This window comes from Leopardus geoffroyi, chromosome A1 (genome assembly GCF_018350155.1).
Source record: "Leopardus geoffroyi isolate Oge1 chromosome A1, O.geoffroyi_Oge1_pat1.0, whole genome shotgun sequence".
NCBI classification, from domain to species: domain Eukaryota; kingdom Metazoa; phylum Chordata; class Mammalia; order Carnivora; family Felidae; genus Leopardus; species Leopardus geoffroyi.
The window spans coordinates 213,814,904-213,832,520 of NC_059326.1; the positions used below are offsets into that span (position 1 = coordinate 213,814,904).

The 17,617-nt window shown below is 44.1% G+C and overlaps 1 protein-coding gene across 6 annotated transcripts in view; it reads right to left on the reverse strand.

Annotated features, from left to right (window-relative positions):
- Window positions 1-17,617, reverse strand: part of PDZD2 (PDZ domain containing 2) — a 368,370-nt gene that overhangs the window by 175,955 nt on the left and 174,798 nt on the right. The window contains exon 1 of one of the 6 annotated variants that reach the window (XM_045440980.1): window positions 16,020-16,411. The exons of 4 other annotated variants lie outside the window; for them this stretch is intronic. In XM_045440980.1, the coding sequence (XP_045296936.1) occupies window positions 16,020-16,039 (20 nt within the window). In that variant the 5' untranslated portion in view covers window positions 16,040-16,411. Of the gene's footprint in view, window positions 1-15,672; window positions 16,412-17,617 lie in introns of those variants that run through there. One more of the 6 variants, XM_045440991.1, reaches the window with a different exon arrangement.

Here is a 17,617-nt window from a genome sequence, read left to right on the forward strand (position 1 = left end):
CATCTGAAAGATTTCGAAATACCTGAAGATAAAAAATTCAGTAAGGGTATCTCATAATAATAGTTAACGTTTATTAAAAACTTCAACTAGGCCAGGTATTTGCAATAACTCATTAGTGCCTCAGGATCCACCACGAATAGATAATACTGTTACCTCCAATTTAAAGAAATCTGAGGCACAGCTTCCAACATCATCTGGATGTGATAATGCAAGAAACTGGGCAGTCTGGCATGAGAACTCAACAGTCTGAAAAGTTGCACTTACATTAAATGTTGTAAGAATTGAATTTGAGGCCATAGCTGGTCACCACTCAAAACTGGTGGCCCACTCTATGTTTTCACCTTTATGTCCCTTGACATACAGCCCGAATTCAGAGTCAAGGTCCTTTGTATTCACTATGCTCAGGGGTGGACAATGTAATTATGAAATTTATTATTCAGAATGGTAGTGAAGACCTGTAATCAGTTTTTTATCTTTAATTATCAAGGCCAATCTCCAAACAGTTAGAATAGGAAATGCTGCAACATTGGTAACAAAAATCCAAATTCAAAGATCCATAGCATTCCTTTATACCAGCAGTATCGAGAATATAAGAAGAAAAAAAATCAGCTTCCATACTAATACAAACTAGAAAGAAATATAAATCTGAAAGCAACTAATGTTGCTTTGTAAGGAATTATAAAACTTTATTGAAGGATATAAAAGATGATTTGGATTAATGGATAAACCTGGTCTACAGAGAAAGACAACATTTTAAAGATGTGTTTCCCAATTAATAATTTCAGCAAAAGATGTCAACAAGAGTTTTTAGGAAACTTGAAAAATATTTTATTATTTATATGGGAGAGTACAGAACTGAGAATAACTATGACAATTCTGAAAAAGTACAAAGAGGGTGGATTACCCGAAAACACATTAGAAATTAAAACAATGTATATCGACTTAGGTAGGAATAGACAAAGTATCAGAACGGAAGACAGAGGCTGACACTGACCTACCTATAGTTATTTTTAGGGACAATATATGTGGGGTGAGAGCACTAATCACTGCTAGATTTGCAATCCATTTGAAATTTATTTTTAATCCATCTTAAATCTCTTTCTCCTTAGACTGAGGTAAAGATCGAATTTTACATTTTCCACCTGAAAGTGTAAAAACAATACCCACCTAAATATGAAAAATTACTGAATGAAAAACACAGGAGAGGTAGAGTATGTTCTTAAAACAGAAAAGGCAGTTAAAATGAATGGTTCTATTACCGTGGCCAGATCTCAAAAAAATATAAAAAGTAGAAAAAGCAAGATGTAACAGGACGCCATTTATGTCAATTAAAATACACGTTGGGGCTCTGAGTGGCTCACTCGGTTAAGTGGCCAACTTCAGCTCAGGTCATGATCTCGCGGTCCGTGAGTTCAAGCCCCGCATTGGGCTCTGTGCTGACAGCTCAGAGCCTGGAGCCTGCTTCTGTTTCTGTGTCTCCCTCTCTCTCTGACCCTCCCCCGTTCATGCTCTGTCTCTCTCTGCCTTTCAAAAATGAATAAATGTTAAAAAAAAAATTAAAAAAATACACGTTAAGGGGCACATAGGGGCTTACTCGGTTGAGTGTCCAATTGTTGATTTTGGCTCAGGTCATGATCCGACCATCCGTGAGACTGGACTGAGCTGTGCCAGGCTCGGTGCTGACAGCGGGAAGCCTGCTCGGGATTCTCTCTCTCCCCTTTTCTCTCTCAAAATAAATGATTTTTTTTTTTTTAAACCACACACATTAAGATGCATATGTGTAAATTAGAGCACTTGAATATCTAAAACTTAGGCTCGAAGGATATGTATTAAACTGGAAGAAAATATGGGGAAAGGCTACAGGAACTTTACTTATGACTTTTGGCTTTGTTTAAACAAAGCCCTTAAAGCAAATATGGAAAAATACTAATAGCTGTTAAATCTGAGTGGCAGGAATATGGATGGATGTTTGCTAGATTATTTTTTGCATGTTCTATATCTTTTATGTTTTTTTAAGAAAGGATTCTCAAAACTCAAATGTTAAATTTAGATTTTCTTCATAAACTTCCCTATCAACCCACAGACTATTTTCTTGATTATCTATAATCTTATTCTTAACTTCAAAATACAGTACATAAATAGGGGAGACATAAATGCAGTTATCGATCCCAACTGTGATATTAATTTGTGTGTCAACTTGGCTAAACTATGGTACCCAGATGTTTGGTCAAACACCAGTCTAGATGATGCTGTGAAGGTATTTTTTATATGTGATCAACATTTCAATCAGTAAACTTTTTTCATGAAACAGATTACTCTCCATAAGGAGGGTGGGCCTCATCCAATTGAGGTTTCCCAAAGGAGAAAGGATTATTCTCAAGATTGCAACATAGAAACCCTGCCTGAATTTCCAGCATGCTGGCTTGCCCTACAGATTTCAAACTTGCCAGCCCCTACAATCTCATAAGCCAATTTCTTAAAATAACACCCCCCCCCCCCATACACATATATCTCTCCTTCCCATTCTGTTTCTCTGGAGAACCTTGACTAATACCCAACATTGCAAGTTTGGGGGCAACCTTGCTTTTTCAGCAACTGAAATGGTCCCCAATTTCTGTAACATTTTTTAAAGGGGAGAAAAGCATGCTTTGGGGGAGGGATGGAACTATGATAACACCAGTTAACAGCAACATATTGAAATTAAATACATCTTGTGTTTACTTTCCAGGAAAATGTATCTCAAGAGAAGACAAAGTTCTTTGTAAGGTGGCTTCTTGTTGGAAATGTTTTTTCTGAGTGGAAATTTCCCTATTGGCCTGTGATTGCTTGTTGGCCTGAGGCTCTGTGGAGAGGACCCACATCCATACTCTCATGTGGTGGATGAAAAAGGGCCAGAGGAGTGAGGTCTGTTCTTCTTGTGCCTGTGATTTTTCCTGAGGGGAACTCTCCTTGTTTGTTTCACCAAAACCACAAGTTGACAGGCTGCCCAAGACTGTGCTCTATAGACTACTTCTCCACGGACGGGCTCTCAGCTCTGCTCACAAGGTCATCTATAGTGTTAAGTGCCCTAGCTTTCTACAAAAGTCCACACTCCTCTTCATCTGCTCAATGCACCTCCAAATGCCACATGTCTAGACAGAAGGAACCTTAAGTAGAAGTTATACCCCTTTCCCAGTTTAGATCCCTTACTGATTTTAAAGAAGATACTAAAATTTGAGCCATTTTAATATTCTGCATTTCTGTTCACTTTATTTTATGTTGGTTTGGCATTTGCAAACCAAGAGAGTTCAAGTAAAAACAAGAATAAAGTTATGGAGGGGCGTCTGGGTGGCATAGTCAGTTAAGTGACTGACTCCTGATGTGGACTCAGGTCACAATCTCACGGTGAGTTCGAGCCCTACGTCGGGCTCTCTGTTGACAGCTTGGAGTCTGCTTGGGATTCTCTCTCCCCCCTTTATCTCTGCCCCTCCCCTGCTCATGTTCTGTCTCTCTCAAAATAAATGAACTTAAAAAAAATCAAGTTATTGAAACAATGATTCAAGAGGACAAAACAATATATTACAAATATACTTCTTGACATCAGTTAGCATTTCCTATAGAGTTACAGGTGAGCAAGACATCTCAGCTAAATAAGGTGACTCAAACATAAGTGATCCCCTACTGTCCCAATCAGAAGACAGCTTAAAAAAATGGGGGGGGGGGATTTGTTAGATAAATGTAAGTGACGTAAATGAAAAAAATCTCTATCATTAGATGTAAACATTCCAAGATATTAAAAATGTAACATTTAAAATATTTACCTTAAGCTATTTAATGATGTGTAATGCACATAATTGTATATGCATAAATATATATGTAAATATTACATAATCATACAAGTCAGTGCTAATTTAGAAATATTTCTGGTTTCCTTACACTTTAGAAAAACATTTATTCAGTCTTCAGTGGCACTGGCACTTTTACACCTTCCTATGAGCATGGCTACATTTTGAGTCTCTTCTACTATCCCCTTCGTGTGATGTGATCTGGAGAAGGTTCTTAACTTGTTCCATTTTTAAATGATCTTTAAAAGTCTTGTTTACAAAGAAATCCAACACTTGTTATTGTGAGGTCAGATGCCCAAAAATATTACTAGATTTTTTTAAACTTTTTTTTTTTTTAAATATGACTTCCTCTGTTGACCTGTATAAGCATCTAAATGACAAAGGTCATTTCAGGCTGTGTGTTCCAACAATATTTTGATGTTCAAAATAAAATAACTGTGAGATCTCCCCATAGCATGAGACAGTTTGTGGGCTTAAATTTAAGGTAGCTCCCTCATTTCTGATCATAACTCTTTGAGGGGCGAAGGAACCATGTCTTCCATTTGGGCATATGAGGCAAATCGTGTAACTTCATTTTCCGTATTTCCTCACATCTGCCTTTGCTCCTCAGCAGCCAGCCATGGCAACACAGTACAGAATCCTAAGTGGACTTTCTCAGGGCAGAACTGGGGGATTCCAGGGTAATCCAAAATGCTAGGTCTAGAGGATCCAGAATCAGGTGCCTATCCCACAGGCAGATGGGCGCTGACACACAAGCAAGCCTGGGAGGGCTATGCTTTCTGTCTTTTCTTTCTTCTTTTAAAAATGGTTTTTTTAAAAGTTGTGATAATTTTCAGGGTGACAGGAGACTAGCTACAATGGGGAGACTCCTGGGCAGCTGTGTGGTCCTGAGTCCCCTCAGATCCCATCACTGCCCTCCAAAGGGGGTGAGACCCGCCCTCTCTCTGTCCTCAGATGCTCCAGCAGCAAGACTCTGAGCTCAGTTCTAGCACTGCTAAAGGGCCTTACCAAAGGCAAAGAAAGCCAGAGATGGCTATATGTAAGCAAAGGGGAGAACTTTCTGGACCACTCTAGAGAAGGGCCTGAATACCCTCGAGAGCTTCACTGAGCCCCTGCCTAGGACCTATTTCAGTGACCAAAGCGGAAAAGAACAATGGACAACATTTCAAGCTGTAAAGATGCTAACTGCGGCCCTTAAATTTCAGTTGGAGGGATGGGAGGAGGAGAAAAGAGGATAATGATGACGAATATACACAACAGTGTGATTATTGTGAGTATAAGAAATAATATTCAGTCTTTGTTCCCTGTTCCTGGCACAGAGCTTCTAAAACCCTTGTAATTCCTTATATAAGAGCCCCAGGGGCATTTTTCCTCAGAGTATTTAGTTCCTGAAATAGCTCCAGAGCAATAAAGGTGAACTAGGTGTCTTTTGTTATTCATAACAAGCCTCTTTCAATCACATCTGAGTTTAGGATAATGTGGTGACTTCTGGGGGGGGGGGGGGGGCTGGTTGCCAGGGGACCCAGACTCAGATTAGAGGGTAGGGACCTTCAATCCCACCTCTCCTCCAGGGAGGGGAGAGGGGCTGGAGATTTTCAACCACCAACGATTTAATCAAGCATGTCTACGTAACAAAGCCTCCACAAAAAAACAAGAGGATGGGGTTCAGAGAGCTTCTGAGCCCCTTCCCCCATGTATCTTCCATCTGACTGCTCCTGGGTTTTATCCTTTTGTAATAAGCCAGTAATCTAATCGTAAACTGTTTCCCTGAGTTTTGTGAGCTGCTCTAGCAAATTCATCAAACCCAATTAATTAACACTAATGACTAACGGGAGGGGTCATGGGAACCTATTTATAGCCAGCTGGTCAGACTTTGGACCCTCAGTTGGCATCTGGACTATTGTGGGGAGGGGAGGGGTACGATCTCGTGGGACTGAGCCCTTAAAATGTGGGGTCTGACACTCTCTCCAGGTAGACAGTGTCTGAACTCAGTTGAATTGGAGGACACCCAGCTAGGGTCCCAGAATTGTTTGGTTTGAGGAAACCTTTATACACACACACACACACACACACACACACACACACATTTGGTGACCAGAAGTGAAGTAGTATTCAGAGAGTATTGTGTGTAACATCAATGAAAACAATAAATAGAGTTTTTCTTTACAACAGGGACAGTGAGTCATGAAAGAGAGGAAAACCTGAGCGGTAGGAACTGAGGAAGTGTTGCTGGAATTTGGCTGGATTCAGAAAGCTACCTCCAGGGCAGCTGACCAAGTCTACATCCTGGCCGTAGACTTGAGTGGGTTATATCCTCAAGTAACACACAGACCGCACACTTTTGGAAGCTTGACAGTTATAACACGAGAGATGGGGGATTTGTCTTGTTCTCCTTGGGATTTTCTCCATTAAGAAAATGGACCTTTCACCTAGGCCTCATTTGAGGACTAAGGAAACGGCTCAGGGAAGTTAACAGCTGACAGACAACAAAGCATGCTCAGAAAACAGGAGCCGCAAAACCCAGCTCCAGGGGCCCAGGAGCTCAATTTCATTAAAGGGTTATGTGCCCGACACAGTGATGAACACTCTACGTGCAATACCTCAGCGGTCACCACTGACTAGAGGGAGTGGCACACCTTGTTCCCACTTTACAGTTGAGAAAACCAACGCAGAGAAGCTAGTTAACTCTCCCCAGCGTCACTCAGCGCAAAAGTGGGCCAGCTGGGTTTGGAACGTCACTACGTCACTGACAAGGTTTATTTGGGGAGACAGAGTTAAAAATGTGATAGATCACTTTATACTAGCTACATAATTCTGAATAGGTCACAGCCCTACTGAGCCTTAGTTTCCAAATCTGCAAAATGGACTTAACACTTACCTGGGTGTGAGATTCTTTAGTTAAAGCCTGGCTAATAGCAGGACTCGGTAAAGACACTGTCCTGCCTTTTCCTCCCTTAATCTTGAACCAAGGCTTACAGGTGAAGGCAAACAACTTATCAGCTTCACACACCCATCTTCCCCACCTCCCCGCTGACCTGCATATGTGAAAGAAGGTAAGGTAGGGAGGACGGGACATTAATTATATTCATCTTATCACACACGGGTGATGCCAATCTTGGCCAATCTGCTTTGTTTCTGTTAAGGCTTTTTCTTGTCCATTCTAAACCAGCTTTAAGGTGAGTATAACAGAGCCAAAGTTTTTGATTTTGTAGGAATACCTGTACTCTGGTCCTTGTATTAAGTGGACTCATAAAGGGCCATCATCACAGGAACAGAGCCAAATAGCAAACCACAGAATGGTTCTGTGAGCAGCCGGGGCCTTACAGATCGCATCTTCTACAGATGAGGCCTGCGACTCTGGCTCTGGGGGCTGCCGAGCACATAACTCACTCCCAACCCAATCCCAACACCTCATACACTCACATAAAACGTTGCTCCAGAGTTTACAGTTGGTGAAGGGAGATATCCAAGAGTGGTGATGGGTTGGTCCAAATATTCCCCCAGCTGTCTACACGTGGGGCTGATGTTGGAGCCTGGGTTAGAATTCTCTGTCTGCATCCTATTAGGGCCTTTCTATGAAGCCCAGAGCATGACTATCTGGTTTGCATTTTTCATACAGAGGGAAGCAATAAGGGGCAGCAGAGAGGCTTTCTAAAGGACACCTTGTAGAGGTTCATTTCACCAGAAAGCACCCAGGAGATGAGCAGGCAGTGTGACAGGAGGGAGATGGGGAAGGGAGCGGATGCTGGGAGGTGGGGCACCAAGTTCCAGTCATCCATACGACTTACTATCTGTGCTCCAGAACAAGGCACAGACCAACTCAGCCTGAGCTGCACCTTAGAATGATAAATCCAGGTTAGGAAAGCTCTGATTCCTTCTAGCTTGGAAATTCTATTTCAGTTCCTAATGAAACCCCTTTATGACTCTTCATGAACTCTGAGGAGACCATATGAAGGCATGCCTAGCATAATGTGTTGCCTATAAACCGGCACGTGGCATTTTTGTTTACTGCATAAACGAATGAACCAAAGCTGGTAAGGATACAAAGGTTAAAACAATCAATGGTCACAGATACACTCACATACATACCACATACGTACACGTACTCCTATGTTCCTGTACTTCGAGTTGCCAATTGTTTGTGACCTCTGTATGTAAAAAGCGTACTAGGCGTTGCAGGAAGAAAGAGGAATAATTCACCCCCCTGCCTCACTCCCCAGGACTAGTAATCAAACAGAAAAGACAAAACAGACACAAGGGTGAAAGGGCAACTCTCGGACAGGACAATTCAAATTCAGACACACTCATGTAAATGTAACTGGCATTTTAGAGCCTGAGAGGACAAGATTGTGTAGGAGAAAGAGAGGACCATACACATCATGAGGTCACCCAGCAGGAATGAGAAAGCTCACTCAAAAGGGTTGAACAAGAGAGAATTTTATGTAGGGACTATTTAGAGAGATGTGGGCAGGATGAAGCACCCGGGGGCCAGCAATGAACAAGCTGGGAAACCGTTATCACCTTTAGGTCTGAAGGGCAAACGGGAGGAAGCAGTGCAAACCGGAGCCTTGAAAGTGAGCTGCCCATCAAGAGCTGGAACAAATTAGCCATCATCAGAACCTTTGCAAGGCTGAGGGCTCTGTGACAAGGGGGATAAATACCCCAACACTGTCTCCTCCGGCCTTCTGATCCCCCGCCCGTGCCTCCCATTGGCTGAAGCCAACCAGACACAAGACAAGGGAGTCCAGATGTTGTCATTTATAGCACTAAACCTCTTGGTGCACAGGAAGGCAGATGACGAATTGGAGGTAAGGGGTGCACAACATGTGTGTGCACACACTTCTAAATTATACACACATGTATATACATTTGAAATATATTTGGAACAAGTGTATCTTTGACGTTTCAAAAAAATGACTTGTACAAAAAGGTTTCACCATAAGATTAATCTAAACATCAAGGTCATCTGAGGTGTACCTCAGATATAATTATATACAAATTATATACCTCAGATACAATTTATATAAACAAACTTCTTCAACTGCAAATAGCTTGTACATAATGCTCATATTGTTTGACACACGGTGTATTTGTTTACATAGGGCCTAACAAGTGAAACTGTTAAGAAGATAGCCCATTAACCAGACAAAACTGTCTCATACGTTTTCCTTAATCTTCTATCCCTACCAGCACAATTTTCAAAGATAAAAAAACAAACTCCAAAGTTTGCACACACATTTTTCCATTTATATTTTCTATCAGTTGGCAATTAAAACAAGAATCCCAGAGGTCAGCCAAAAGTCTTAAATAACAAATGAAGGAGTCAGATATATTATCTCAGGACTCAAAAGTGCAAAATGACGTGTTATGAGAAACCACCTGGAAAACAGCACTTGGCAGGCGACATTTCAGGGATCCGCATTTCTTATAGCAATTCCCTGCCAACTAACATTTAACTTCTAACAGGGACCTTCAGAAAAGGTTCCAGAAGTATGAAAGCCTCTGTAACACCATTTACTATTATGCGCAGTTCTGTTGATGGCAATGGGAATCTGGAACAAGATGAGGATTAGGATCGTTCCTAAGGGTGGCAGAAGATGGGAAAAGTAATGTGTGAGGGAGGGAGGAGAGTTAAAAAAAAAAAAAAAAAAATGTCTCCTGGTCATCTCCCAATTAGTGACCACATACCTGGGATTTCTCAGGACAGTCCCAATCTCAGATATTCTAGCCCATGTTACTACTATGTCTAACCCTGGGGAAATAGTTATACAAATTATGGTCCTTTGACTCGATGGGCAAATACACTGCCATTAAAATTAATGAGTCTGTATGACATGAAAAATCCTGGTGTTTATTCATTCATGGTAATGTCTGAATCCCTATTGCACACTACAGATGGTGAAAGGGTGTTCGGGCTATAATGATGAATTATACATTGCACAAAGCATACATGTTATATAGCACAGGATGGCCTCCAGTACCAGACTGCCAACATTTGAATCTCTCTGCTTCAGCACCGAAAAGCTGGACAACCTTGAACAATCTCCCTAACTAAGGGGTGCCTCAAGTGATCTCTGTTGTAAACAGGATAATAATGGCATCTTCTTCATAAGATCATTTTTGAGGATTAGGTTACCGCATACCTATAAAGTTTATTATAGTGCCAGGCAAGTAGTAAGTGTTCAATGAATCTTATCTGTATTACAATATGAAGTTCATCCTTACAGTCTTCGTTTAGTAAAAGATACAAACAGGACAATGATGGTATAATGCTAAGTCCAATCAGGGGCTTCTCTTAGGCTAACATCACACTGGGAATGGAAGACATTAGGAGGGCTTCCTACTCTTAAAATAGAGACAGTGTGCCATTGCCACTTGAGTCAGATTGGGGAAAACAGGTACTGTCTACCTTCTCCTGCATTCAGTCCTCCTGACAACACTGAGCACTTTCAGAATTTATTTCTTCTCCAAAGCTTCCCAAAGTCTGGGATTCCCCAAAAGACAAAGGATGGAAGACAGAGGAAACAACACCAAGTGTGCAGGCAAGACTTGGCCATCCTCCACAACCACAACAGTGAATGAAAACTAGTGTTTGGCTTCTCATGGGCTGCAATGTATGAGGTCTCGTCATTGCTTTGTCATTTTAAGAACAGTCTGCCCTTCTGTGACAGCCCCAGAATGTTCTCTCGCTGGGATCAGCTAACAATCTCCAAAGCAAGGAATCCTCTTTTCCCCACCAAATGTCTCCCCAGTTATTCCTTCTTTTGAAGCTTGAAGAGAGAATAAAATTAATTTCATCTGCCCAGAAAATAGAATAGAGAGGAATCCTATTTGGAGCCAGAACGAGGAATCAGCTTAGAACTTCAGTAAGGTAAGCCCACCGTCTGCCTTAACACTCTTAGGAATGAGACCACACATAAAAAAATGTCTGCCTGTATCAAAGTCTGGCAGCAAACGATACCAAACCCTGATTCAAAGTGGCTTGAAGGAGGAGGAAATTAATCATTCTCACAGGATGGGACCTGCAAGAGAGAGCCTAGTGCTTCTTGAGGACACTCTGGGATCTGCTGTCTCCTGTGTGTTGGCTTCCTCCTAAGAATGGAGACAAGATGCCTAAGAATGGAGCAACGTATCCAGGAAGCAAAGGGGTCATTTGTTTGTGGCCTTTTCTCAGTAATGAGCAAACCTTCCCTAGAAGCACCACAAGGGACATTCCCTCACACCCCATCACCCAGATGTGAATCACAGACTCTTTCCTCCACTTGTCTCTGAATGTGGAATGGAGGTACCACAACCAGAATGTGCTAATCATCTCAGAAAATGGATGCTTCCAAATCCACATGACCACTAAGCCACTCAGTGGGCTTCTGGTGAGGACCAAAGAAGGAAAGGCACATGAATATACTTCAAAAAAAGTTAACATGCTGTACAGTTATTCCCACAGATAGAACTGTGGTAAGCCATCACATCAAACATGTTCAAAAATGCCTTCTGTTGGATACTCCACACATACAAAGAAGCATGGTTAATAGCACGAGGGAGAAGATGCTAATGTATCTAGTATAATGTATCACCTTCAGTAGAGGGGGATAAATACAGAAAGAACTGCAGGGAGGGTTCCAAGACAAAGTTGGGGCATGAGGCAAAGAGACGCACTCCCCAGTAAACATGATGGATTGAAATGAGAGTAAAGTGATTTTTTTTTTAAGCATGGGGGGAGGGATTCGCTAAACTCTTCAAGAGAACTGAAGCAGCAATGGTTGCAACAAATTTTGGAAGCTGGGAAGTGGCCCATCCAGTAGTAACTGACTTCGCAGATGAAAGAAAGCTGAAACCCAGCAGAGCAGGGCAGGAAGCACAGAAGTAGGCAGGGATTCATGCCACAGAGCTGCAGAGAGTCTCTGGAATTGGGGTCACCAGACAAGGGTCCCAAAGGTAGGAAAGCTTGCTAAGAGTCTGTGCCTGAAGCGGTCAGACCCCTGTAATCTCCTTAGCCCTAGCTCCCTTGTGACTGCCTACATTCTGTGTCATGTTTTCTCTGCTAAATCAGAGCAACTCTGGACTCAGAGACACAACAGGTAGCTAATGGAAGGGGTGCCACTTTAAAAACCGGGGAACAAGACAAAGTCTCCGTACCAAATATTGGACTCCTGGTCTCCCTCCCAAATCTGGCTCACTGAATGCCGTCACCAACCTATTCCCCTCACCTGATTCCTTCCACCTGATTTCTTTTCACCTGATTAGTTTCCTCTGAGAGGAAAGACCTTCCAGACCTTCCACCGGAGGGAGTCCTCCAATGAAACTGTTTAGCAAGATAATCCTCCAGCAGAGGTGCTCAGGGCCAGATGCACATTCGGATCACCTGGGGAGCTTCTAATAATCACTACTACTTGGGCCCCAGGCAAGATCCTATGCCATTCAGTCATTTGGCAAATAGGAATGGAAAGTTTACCGTGTGCCAGGCTTTGTTACAGATTCCAGAATACTGTTCTAGGTGTCTTTCTTTGTAAGAAGGAACTATTCATTCCTGGGTGTGAGCCCCATCCACACATGCAGACTTTCCAGTTAGCTTTTAAGTGATCAGTTCAGGACCAGACATTAGAGGAAAGTTTTTAACATGCATGAAATTTAAAAACAAAAACAAAACAAAAACTAGGAGGAAATCTGAGGGGGGAAAATGTGCAGGGAATAGAGGAACGCTTCAAAGAAGCTGTCATTGAGATCTGCAGAGAGTTGGAAAGCTTTTCATCTGTGAAATGAGAACAGGAGGTTATAAAAAGAATATTTCAGAGATTTTTTAAAGAGCTCTTGGAAATTAGAAATTTGATGGCATACATAAAAATTCAGTATACGGGTTGGAAGATAAAAGGAGGAAATTTCCCAGGAAGTAGAATTTTTTTTTTTAAGAGAGAGACAATGTAAGAGGAAAAAGTAAAATAATTAGAAATTCAATCCATGAGAATCCCCTTCCAACTTAATAGATGTTCCAAAAGAGGAGAGATGATTTTTTTTTTTTTTTAATTCCAGAAACCTGTTCAGAACCGAAGGACATGAGTTTCCAGACTGAGGTGTCTTGAAAGCCAAGTAAAATGGATGGGGGAGGAAAAAAAACAACTCACAGCAAGATATGTTATAAAGAAATTTCATTACAGACAGAGGACATTATAAAGAACAAGGAGAAAACCCTAAAAACTTTGAGAGGGAAATAATTACATTCAAAGCATCAGGAATTAGGATGACAGACATCTCAATGCCAATCCTGAACCCGGAAGAGCAATGTTTTCTGAATTCTGAGGGAAAAGGATTTCCAACCTAGAGTTCATACCTCATCACACATGCAGTCAAACTTGGAAGATCTTAAAAAACTGATTTCCCATGTACTCTTTTTTTTTTTTTAATTTTTTTTTTTCAACGTTTATTTATTTTTGGGACAGAGAGAGACAGAGCATGAACGGGGGAGGGGCAGAGAGAGAGAGGGAGACACAGAATCGGAAACAGGCTCCAGGCTCTGAGCCATCAGCCCAGAGCCTGACGCGGGGCTCGAACTCACGGACCACGAGATCGTGACCTGGCTGAAGTCGGACGCCTAACCGACTGCGCCACCCAGGCGCCCCTCCCATGTACTCTTTTTTAGGAACTTCTGGAAGATGTGTCTTACCAGAAAGAGAACAGAAACAAAGAGAGAGGAAGATGTGGATCTAGAACCCAGGGGATGCCACATGGGAAAGAGGCAGTATGAGTCTCCGGTAGAATGAAGAAAGATTTCCAGGATGATGGGTGTAAAGCAGGCCTCAAGAGCAGCAAATCCACAGTGGGGAAGGAGGCCGGAGGGCCGGTGAGGGAGAGTACCAGGTTGAGAGCCGTGGGTACCTGCAGTGTTTGAAAATACATACAAAGAGTCGAAAGTGGTTGTTTTGGGGGCACACGAGTTGAGATTGGTGAAGGGTGGGGCAAGTGACTGCTGCTTCTAGAAATATCGGACTTAGAAAATTATATGTATGTATAGTTTTGATTAAGGAAAAAAGGGAAACTTGGAATCAGATTCCAGAATGAGAACCCAAACACAGGTCAGGAAAGGTTCCCCACCCAGGAGAACCCACTTCCAGAAGGCAGCAAAGGTACTTGGTGAAACCTTTGGGAAACAGAAGAGATGACGAAGGAGGCAGGGCTGAGCTATTGGCAGAGCAGATGAGAAGAGAACTTAATGTCCCAGGAAAGAGGCCAGAATGGGGTCACTATTTCCCTTCAAGGAAACAATTCCTAAGTGTGACCTGCCTGGATCTACAGAGGAGATTAGCAGGAACGGAGGATTAAAGGGGACTGTACATGCTAAGCACAGTGTCAGGCAATTTGTGGCAGCAAGAAGGCAAGCAGAAAGGCGGTTTCTGGAAGCTTTGCAGCTCTTTATGAAGTCTTCCTTTCCCACTGGATTAGGGTATGTCCTCAGACAATTCTACCCAGTCATGCAGGCTCACAGACCCTAAGGGTGAAAGAGCGTGAGCAAGCCTGAAATCCCGAGTCCACTTGGGTTTCCCCACTTTGCCTGGTACATCTGACTTCCAGTTTTGTGTGTAGCCCATTCTGAGAACCCTTTCCTTGTAGAACCGGACAAAGGTGTCCTTTCCCAAGGCCCACCCTGCACCAGTGGGTCCTGTGGCTGCGCCCTAAAGACAAAGCATTTGACTAGAGATCCTGAAAACAATTGGGGTAAGTCCTGTCAACTTTGTTAATATTTCAGCTAAAGAAAAGGTATAGGTTAGTGAGTGTTACATGGCCAGACTAACACTGGAGGTAGAAAGATCCCCTTGTACCTCATTTTTCACTTCATCTGCAAGGGCAAAACAGTCTAGGCATGTAAAGTTTGAAAATACTATTTATTTCATGTGTATTTGAAGATGTTTAGGTCATGCCTTTTATGATAGTATTTACAGAGTTTATGTCATGCCCCTTATGATATCAAACTCAGCCTGACCTATTTATATGAAAAGTGTTTATTGTTTACCTTCACAGAAGCTTTTCTCCCAGAAATGGTTCCCAGGATGACAGCTGTAGTTATCTCCTTCTTACCCCCCTTTCACAGACAAGACTGACTTAATTTCACCCCTAGTATTTATAAATTATTAGGGAATAACAACATGATAGAAAAGGTCATTCTCTTTCCAAACATCTTTCATCTTTAAAATCTTAAAGTGTCTGTGGACACTAAATCAAAATATTCTGTGAATCAATGGTGGGGGAGTTGTCCAAGCAGGCTGTTTAGTAGTTTGGGGCAAAGATCTGTCCCCAAAGGATGTCATGGCTCCCTGAAGGCTCAAAAAAAAAAAGTTCCCACTGGTGGAAGACAAGACGCATCTTTTCTCTGCCTCCGATTCCCTCCCGGACTAGCCAAAGCGAGGAGCTTGGGATAAGGGCAATGTCACAGATGCCCAGGTTGCTGGAACACGCCCCAAACACACAAACACACTTCATGGGCTTCAACAGCACCTCTTATCCGAGGTGTCTGACAGAACCGTGGCTCTGGAGCCCCTCCAGCCTTGTCCCTGGTGCCTTCCCGGCCCCCTCCCCTCCGCCTATCACACACACTCCGGGCGCCTCCTTCCGTCGAGTAATTGACAAACCAGCTCCAAGTCGGTTTCTCCTCCCAAGAAACACAAACCATCTCTAAACACGCCAATCCCCCAGGTCAAAAACAAGACGCCCAAGTGATCTGCGAGATGAGTTAGTTGGCTGCGGCGTTTCTCCGAGGCTGGAGCTAAATTTCTACATTTGTGGATTCAGCCTGGATCCGCACCCCCAACCCGATGGGGAGGGGAAGCCTGAGCTTGCTGTTTGCTAAGCATATTCCTACCTCCAGTTCTGCAGTCACCTCGGGGGTCTCGTCTCCCGCCGCCGGCGTGCGCGTCGCGAGCAGCTGGCCGCGCTAATCCCGCGCGCCGGGGCCCCGCTCGCCCGCCCGCGAGCCGCAGCTTAATCACCTGCCGCCGCCCGCTGCGCGCCGGAGGGGGGCGCTCAGCGCGGGCTCCCCGCCCGGGACGCCGCCCCCCTGCGCGCCTCCGCGCCTTCCTTCTGGAGCTGGTGCCTCTCGGTCCGCTCCATGTCCGTGGGAGGACCCCTCCTCCCGCCCGCAGCCCCGGCTGGGAGGTTATGAAAAGACTGTAATGGGATCCCGGCTCGGCCCGTCACTCCCCTGCTCACTTGTCAAAACTCCACAGCATTCCAGAACCCCTTCCCCGCTCACTCCCTCGCGGGGAAGAGGAAGCCGCCCGCGGGAGGGTTTCACGGACTTTGCGGTTGCTCGCGCAGACACCTTTGTTTACACCAAGTGCCGGGTGGGGGAGGGGGGCTTCCCGCCGTCCCCCGGAGCAGGTTCGGAGCAGCAAACGCCCTTCTCAGACACCCTCGCCCGGTCAAAAGTTCTCCCTCTCTCCGAGAAGCTCCACCTCCCCGACACCAGTTCATTTCATAACCGCTCCGTTTCATAACCAGCAGCAGCGTGGGTTCTTACAGGGGGTGGGTGGGGGAGCCCCAAACCAGAATCGCAACCATCGCACCGGGCAGCGTGTCAAGAAACTTTTCAGAAACCTCCAGTCAGAGCCTTGCTGCCGCAGGAACCCAATTTACCACCGCTGAATTACAATCACCGGTGACTGCACAACTTAAGCATTTCCTTTATACCTTCTCTCTCTCCCGCGCCCCTCCCGTCGTCTGCGGGGTTCAGTCAACAAGTCATTCCCCGGAGAGGCAAGGATGGGCTTGGGCCGCTCAGCCATCTCCAGCTGCAAACTGATGAGGAAGCCCGACCCACGAGGCTGAATTGTTTACATCACACCCACCAAGGGCTTCCTGTCTCTAATTAATGGGAATACAAACAAGACAGGAAAAGACTGTTTGCTTTTCTTAAAGCGGGGGGGGGGGGGGGGGGGGGGGGGGGTTCTCCGAGAAAGGGGGAGTCACCCCACATTTCATTGCATAAAGAGGTTGTTTAAGACTTCAATTGTATTTTATTCCATTTTCCCACCTTTAACACTTGTTGAAAAGTAAAAGCATCGCTGTGCCAAACCTCAAACCATGAAGGAACTTCTGCTCACAGCACATTTTCACCTGGCTTCAGAAAGGGATCCGATTGAAGCTCCCAGAGGGGGCGAGAGGTATGGCGACCACCTGTGGTTGAATGACACCCATCTAGGCACAAACGGAAGACCTGCGCCCCCTGGGACTTGAGAACACCCATCCCACTCCCTGGGGTTCATACCAGAATCTTACCCCAAACTTAGGTCTCTCAGCTATGGTTCTCTTCCTGGGTATCCAGCAGCCCCTTAAAATAAATTAGCTTTGTGAGGTATAGATCTGGTGGAATTCGAAGCAATTAATTGTAAAGGAAGAGGCAAAGGAGGCTCCTGTTCCCAATACTATTACTGTTACTGGAATGGGTAATTAGAGCCCGAGAGGGGCCAAGCCATGTCAAGGCCAGGCTGGTAATCTGCCTTCTCTCTGAAGCAGCCCACAGAGAACACTGGTAACTAATCACCGTAATCACTAGTCCTGGAATTACCCCCAGTTGCTTCATTCAGGTTGGCACAACAGCAAACCTGGAGACAGGCAGGACTGCCAGGTGCTGGCATTTCTGTGAAAGTACTACAAGGAAACAGAATCCCAGGATAAAGTGTGTTTCTAGAAGGTGTGGGTATCGCAACTGACGACAATGTGTGGAGTTTAGGAGAACACTATAGGTGTCCGGTGAGAACAAGCTTTGCATGCCTCAAGATCCTACAGTTCCTGGGTCAAAGCAAATG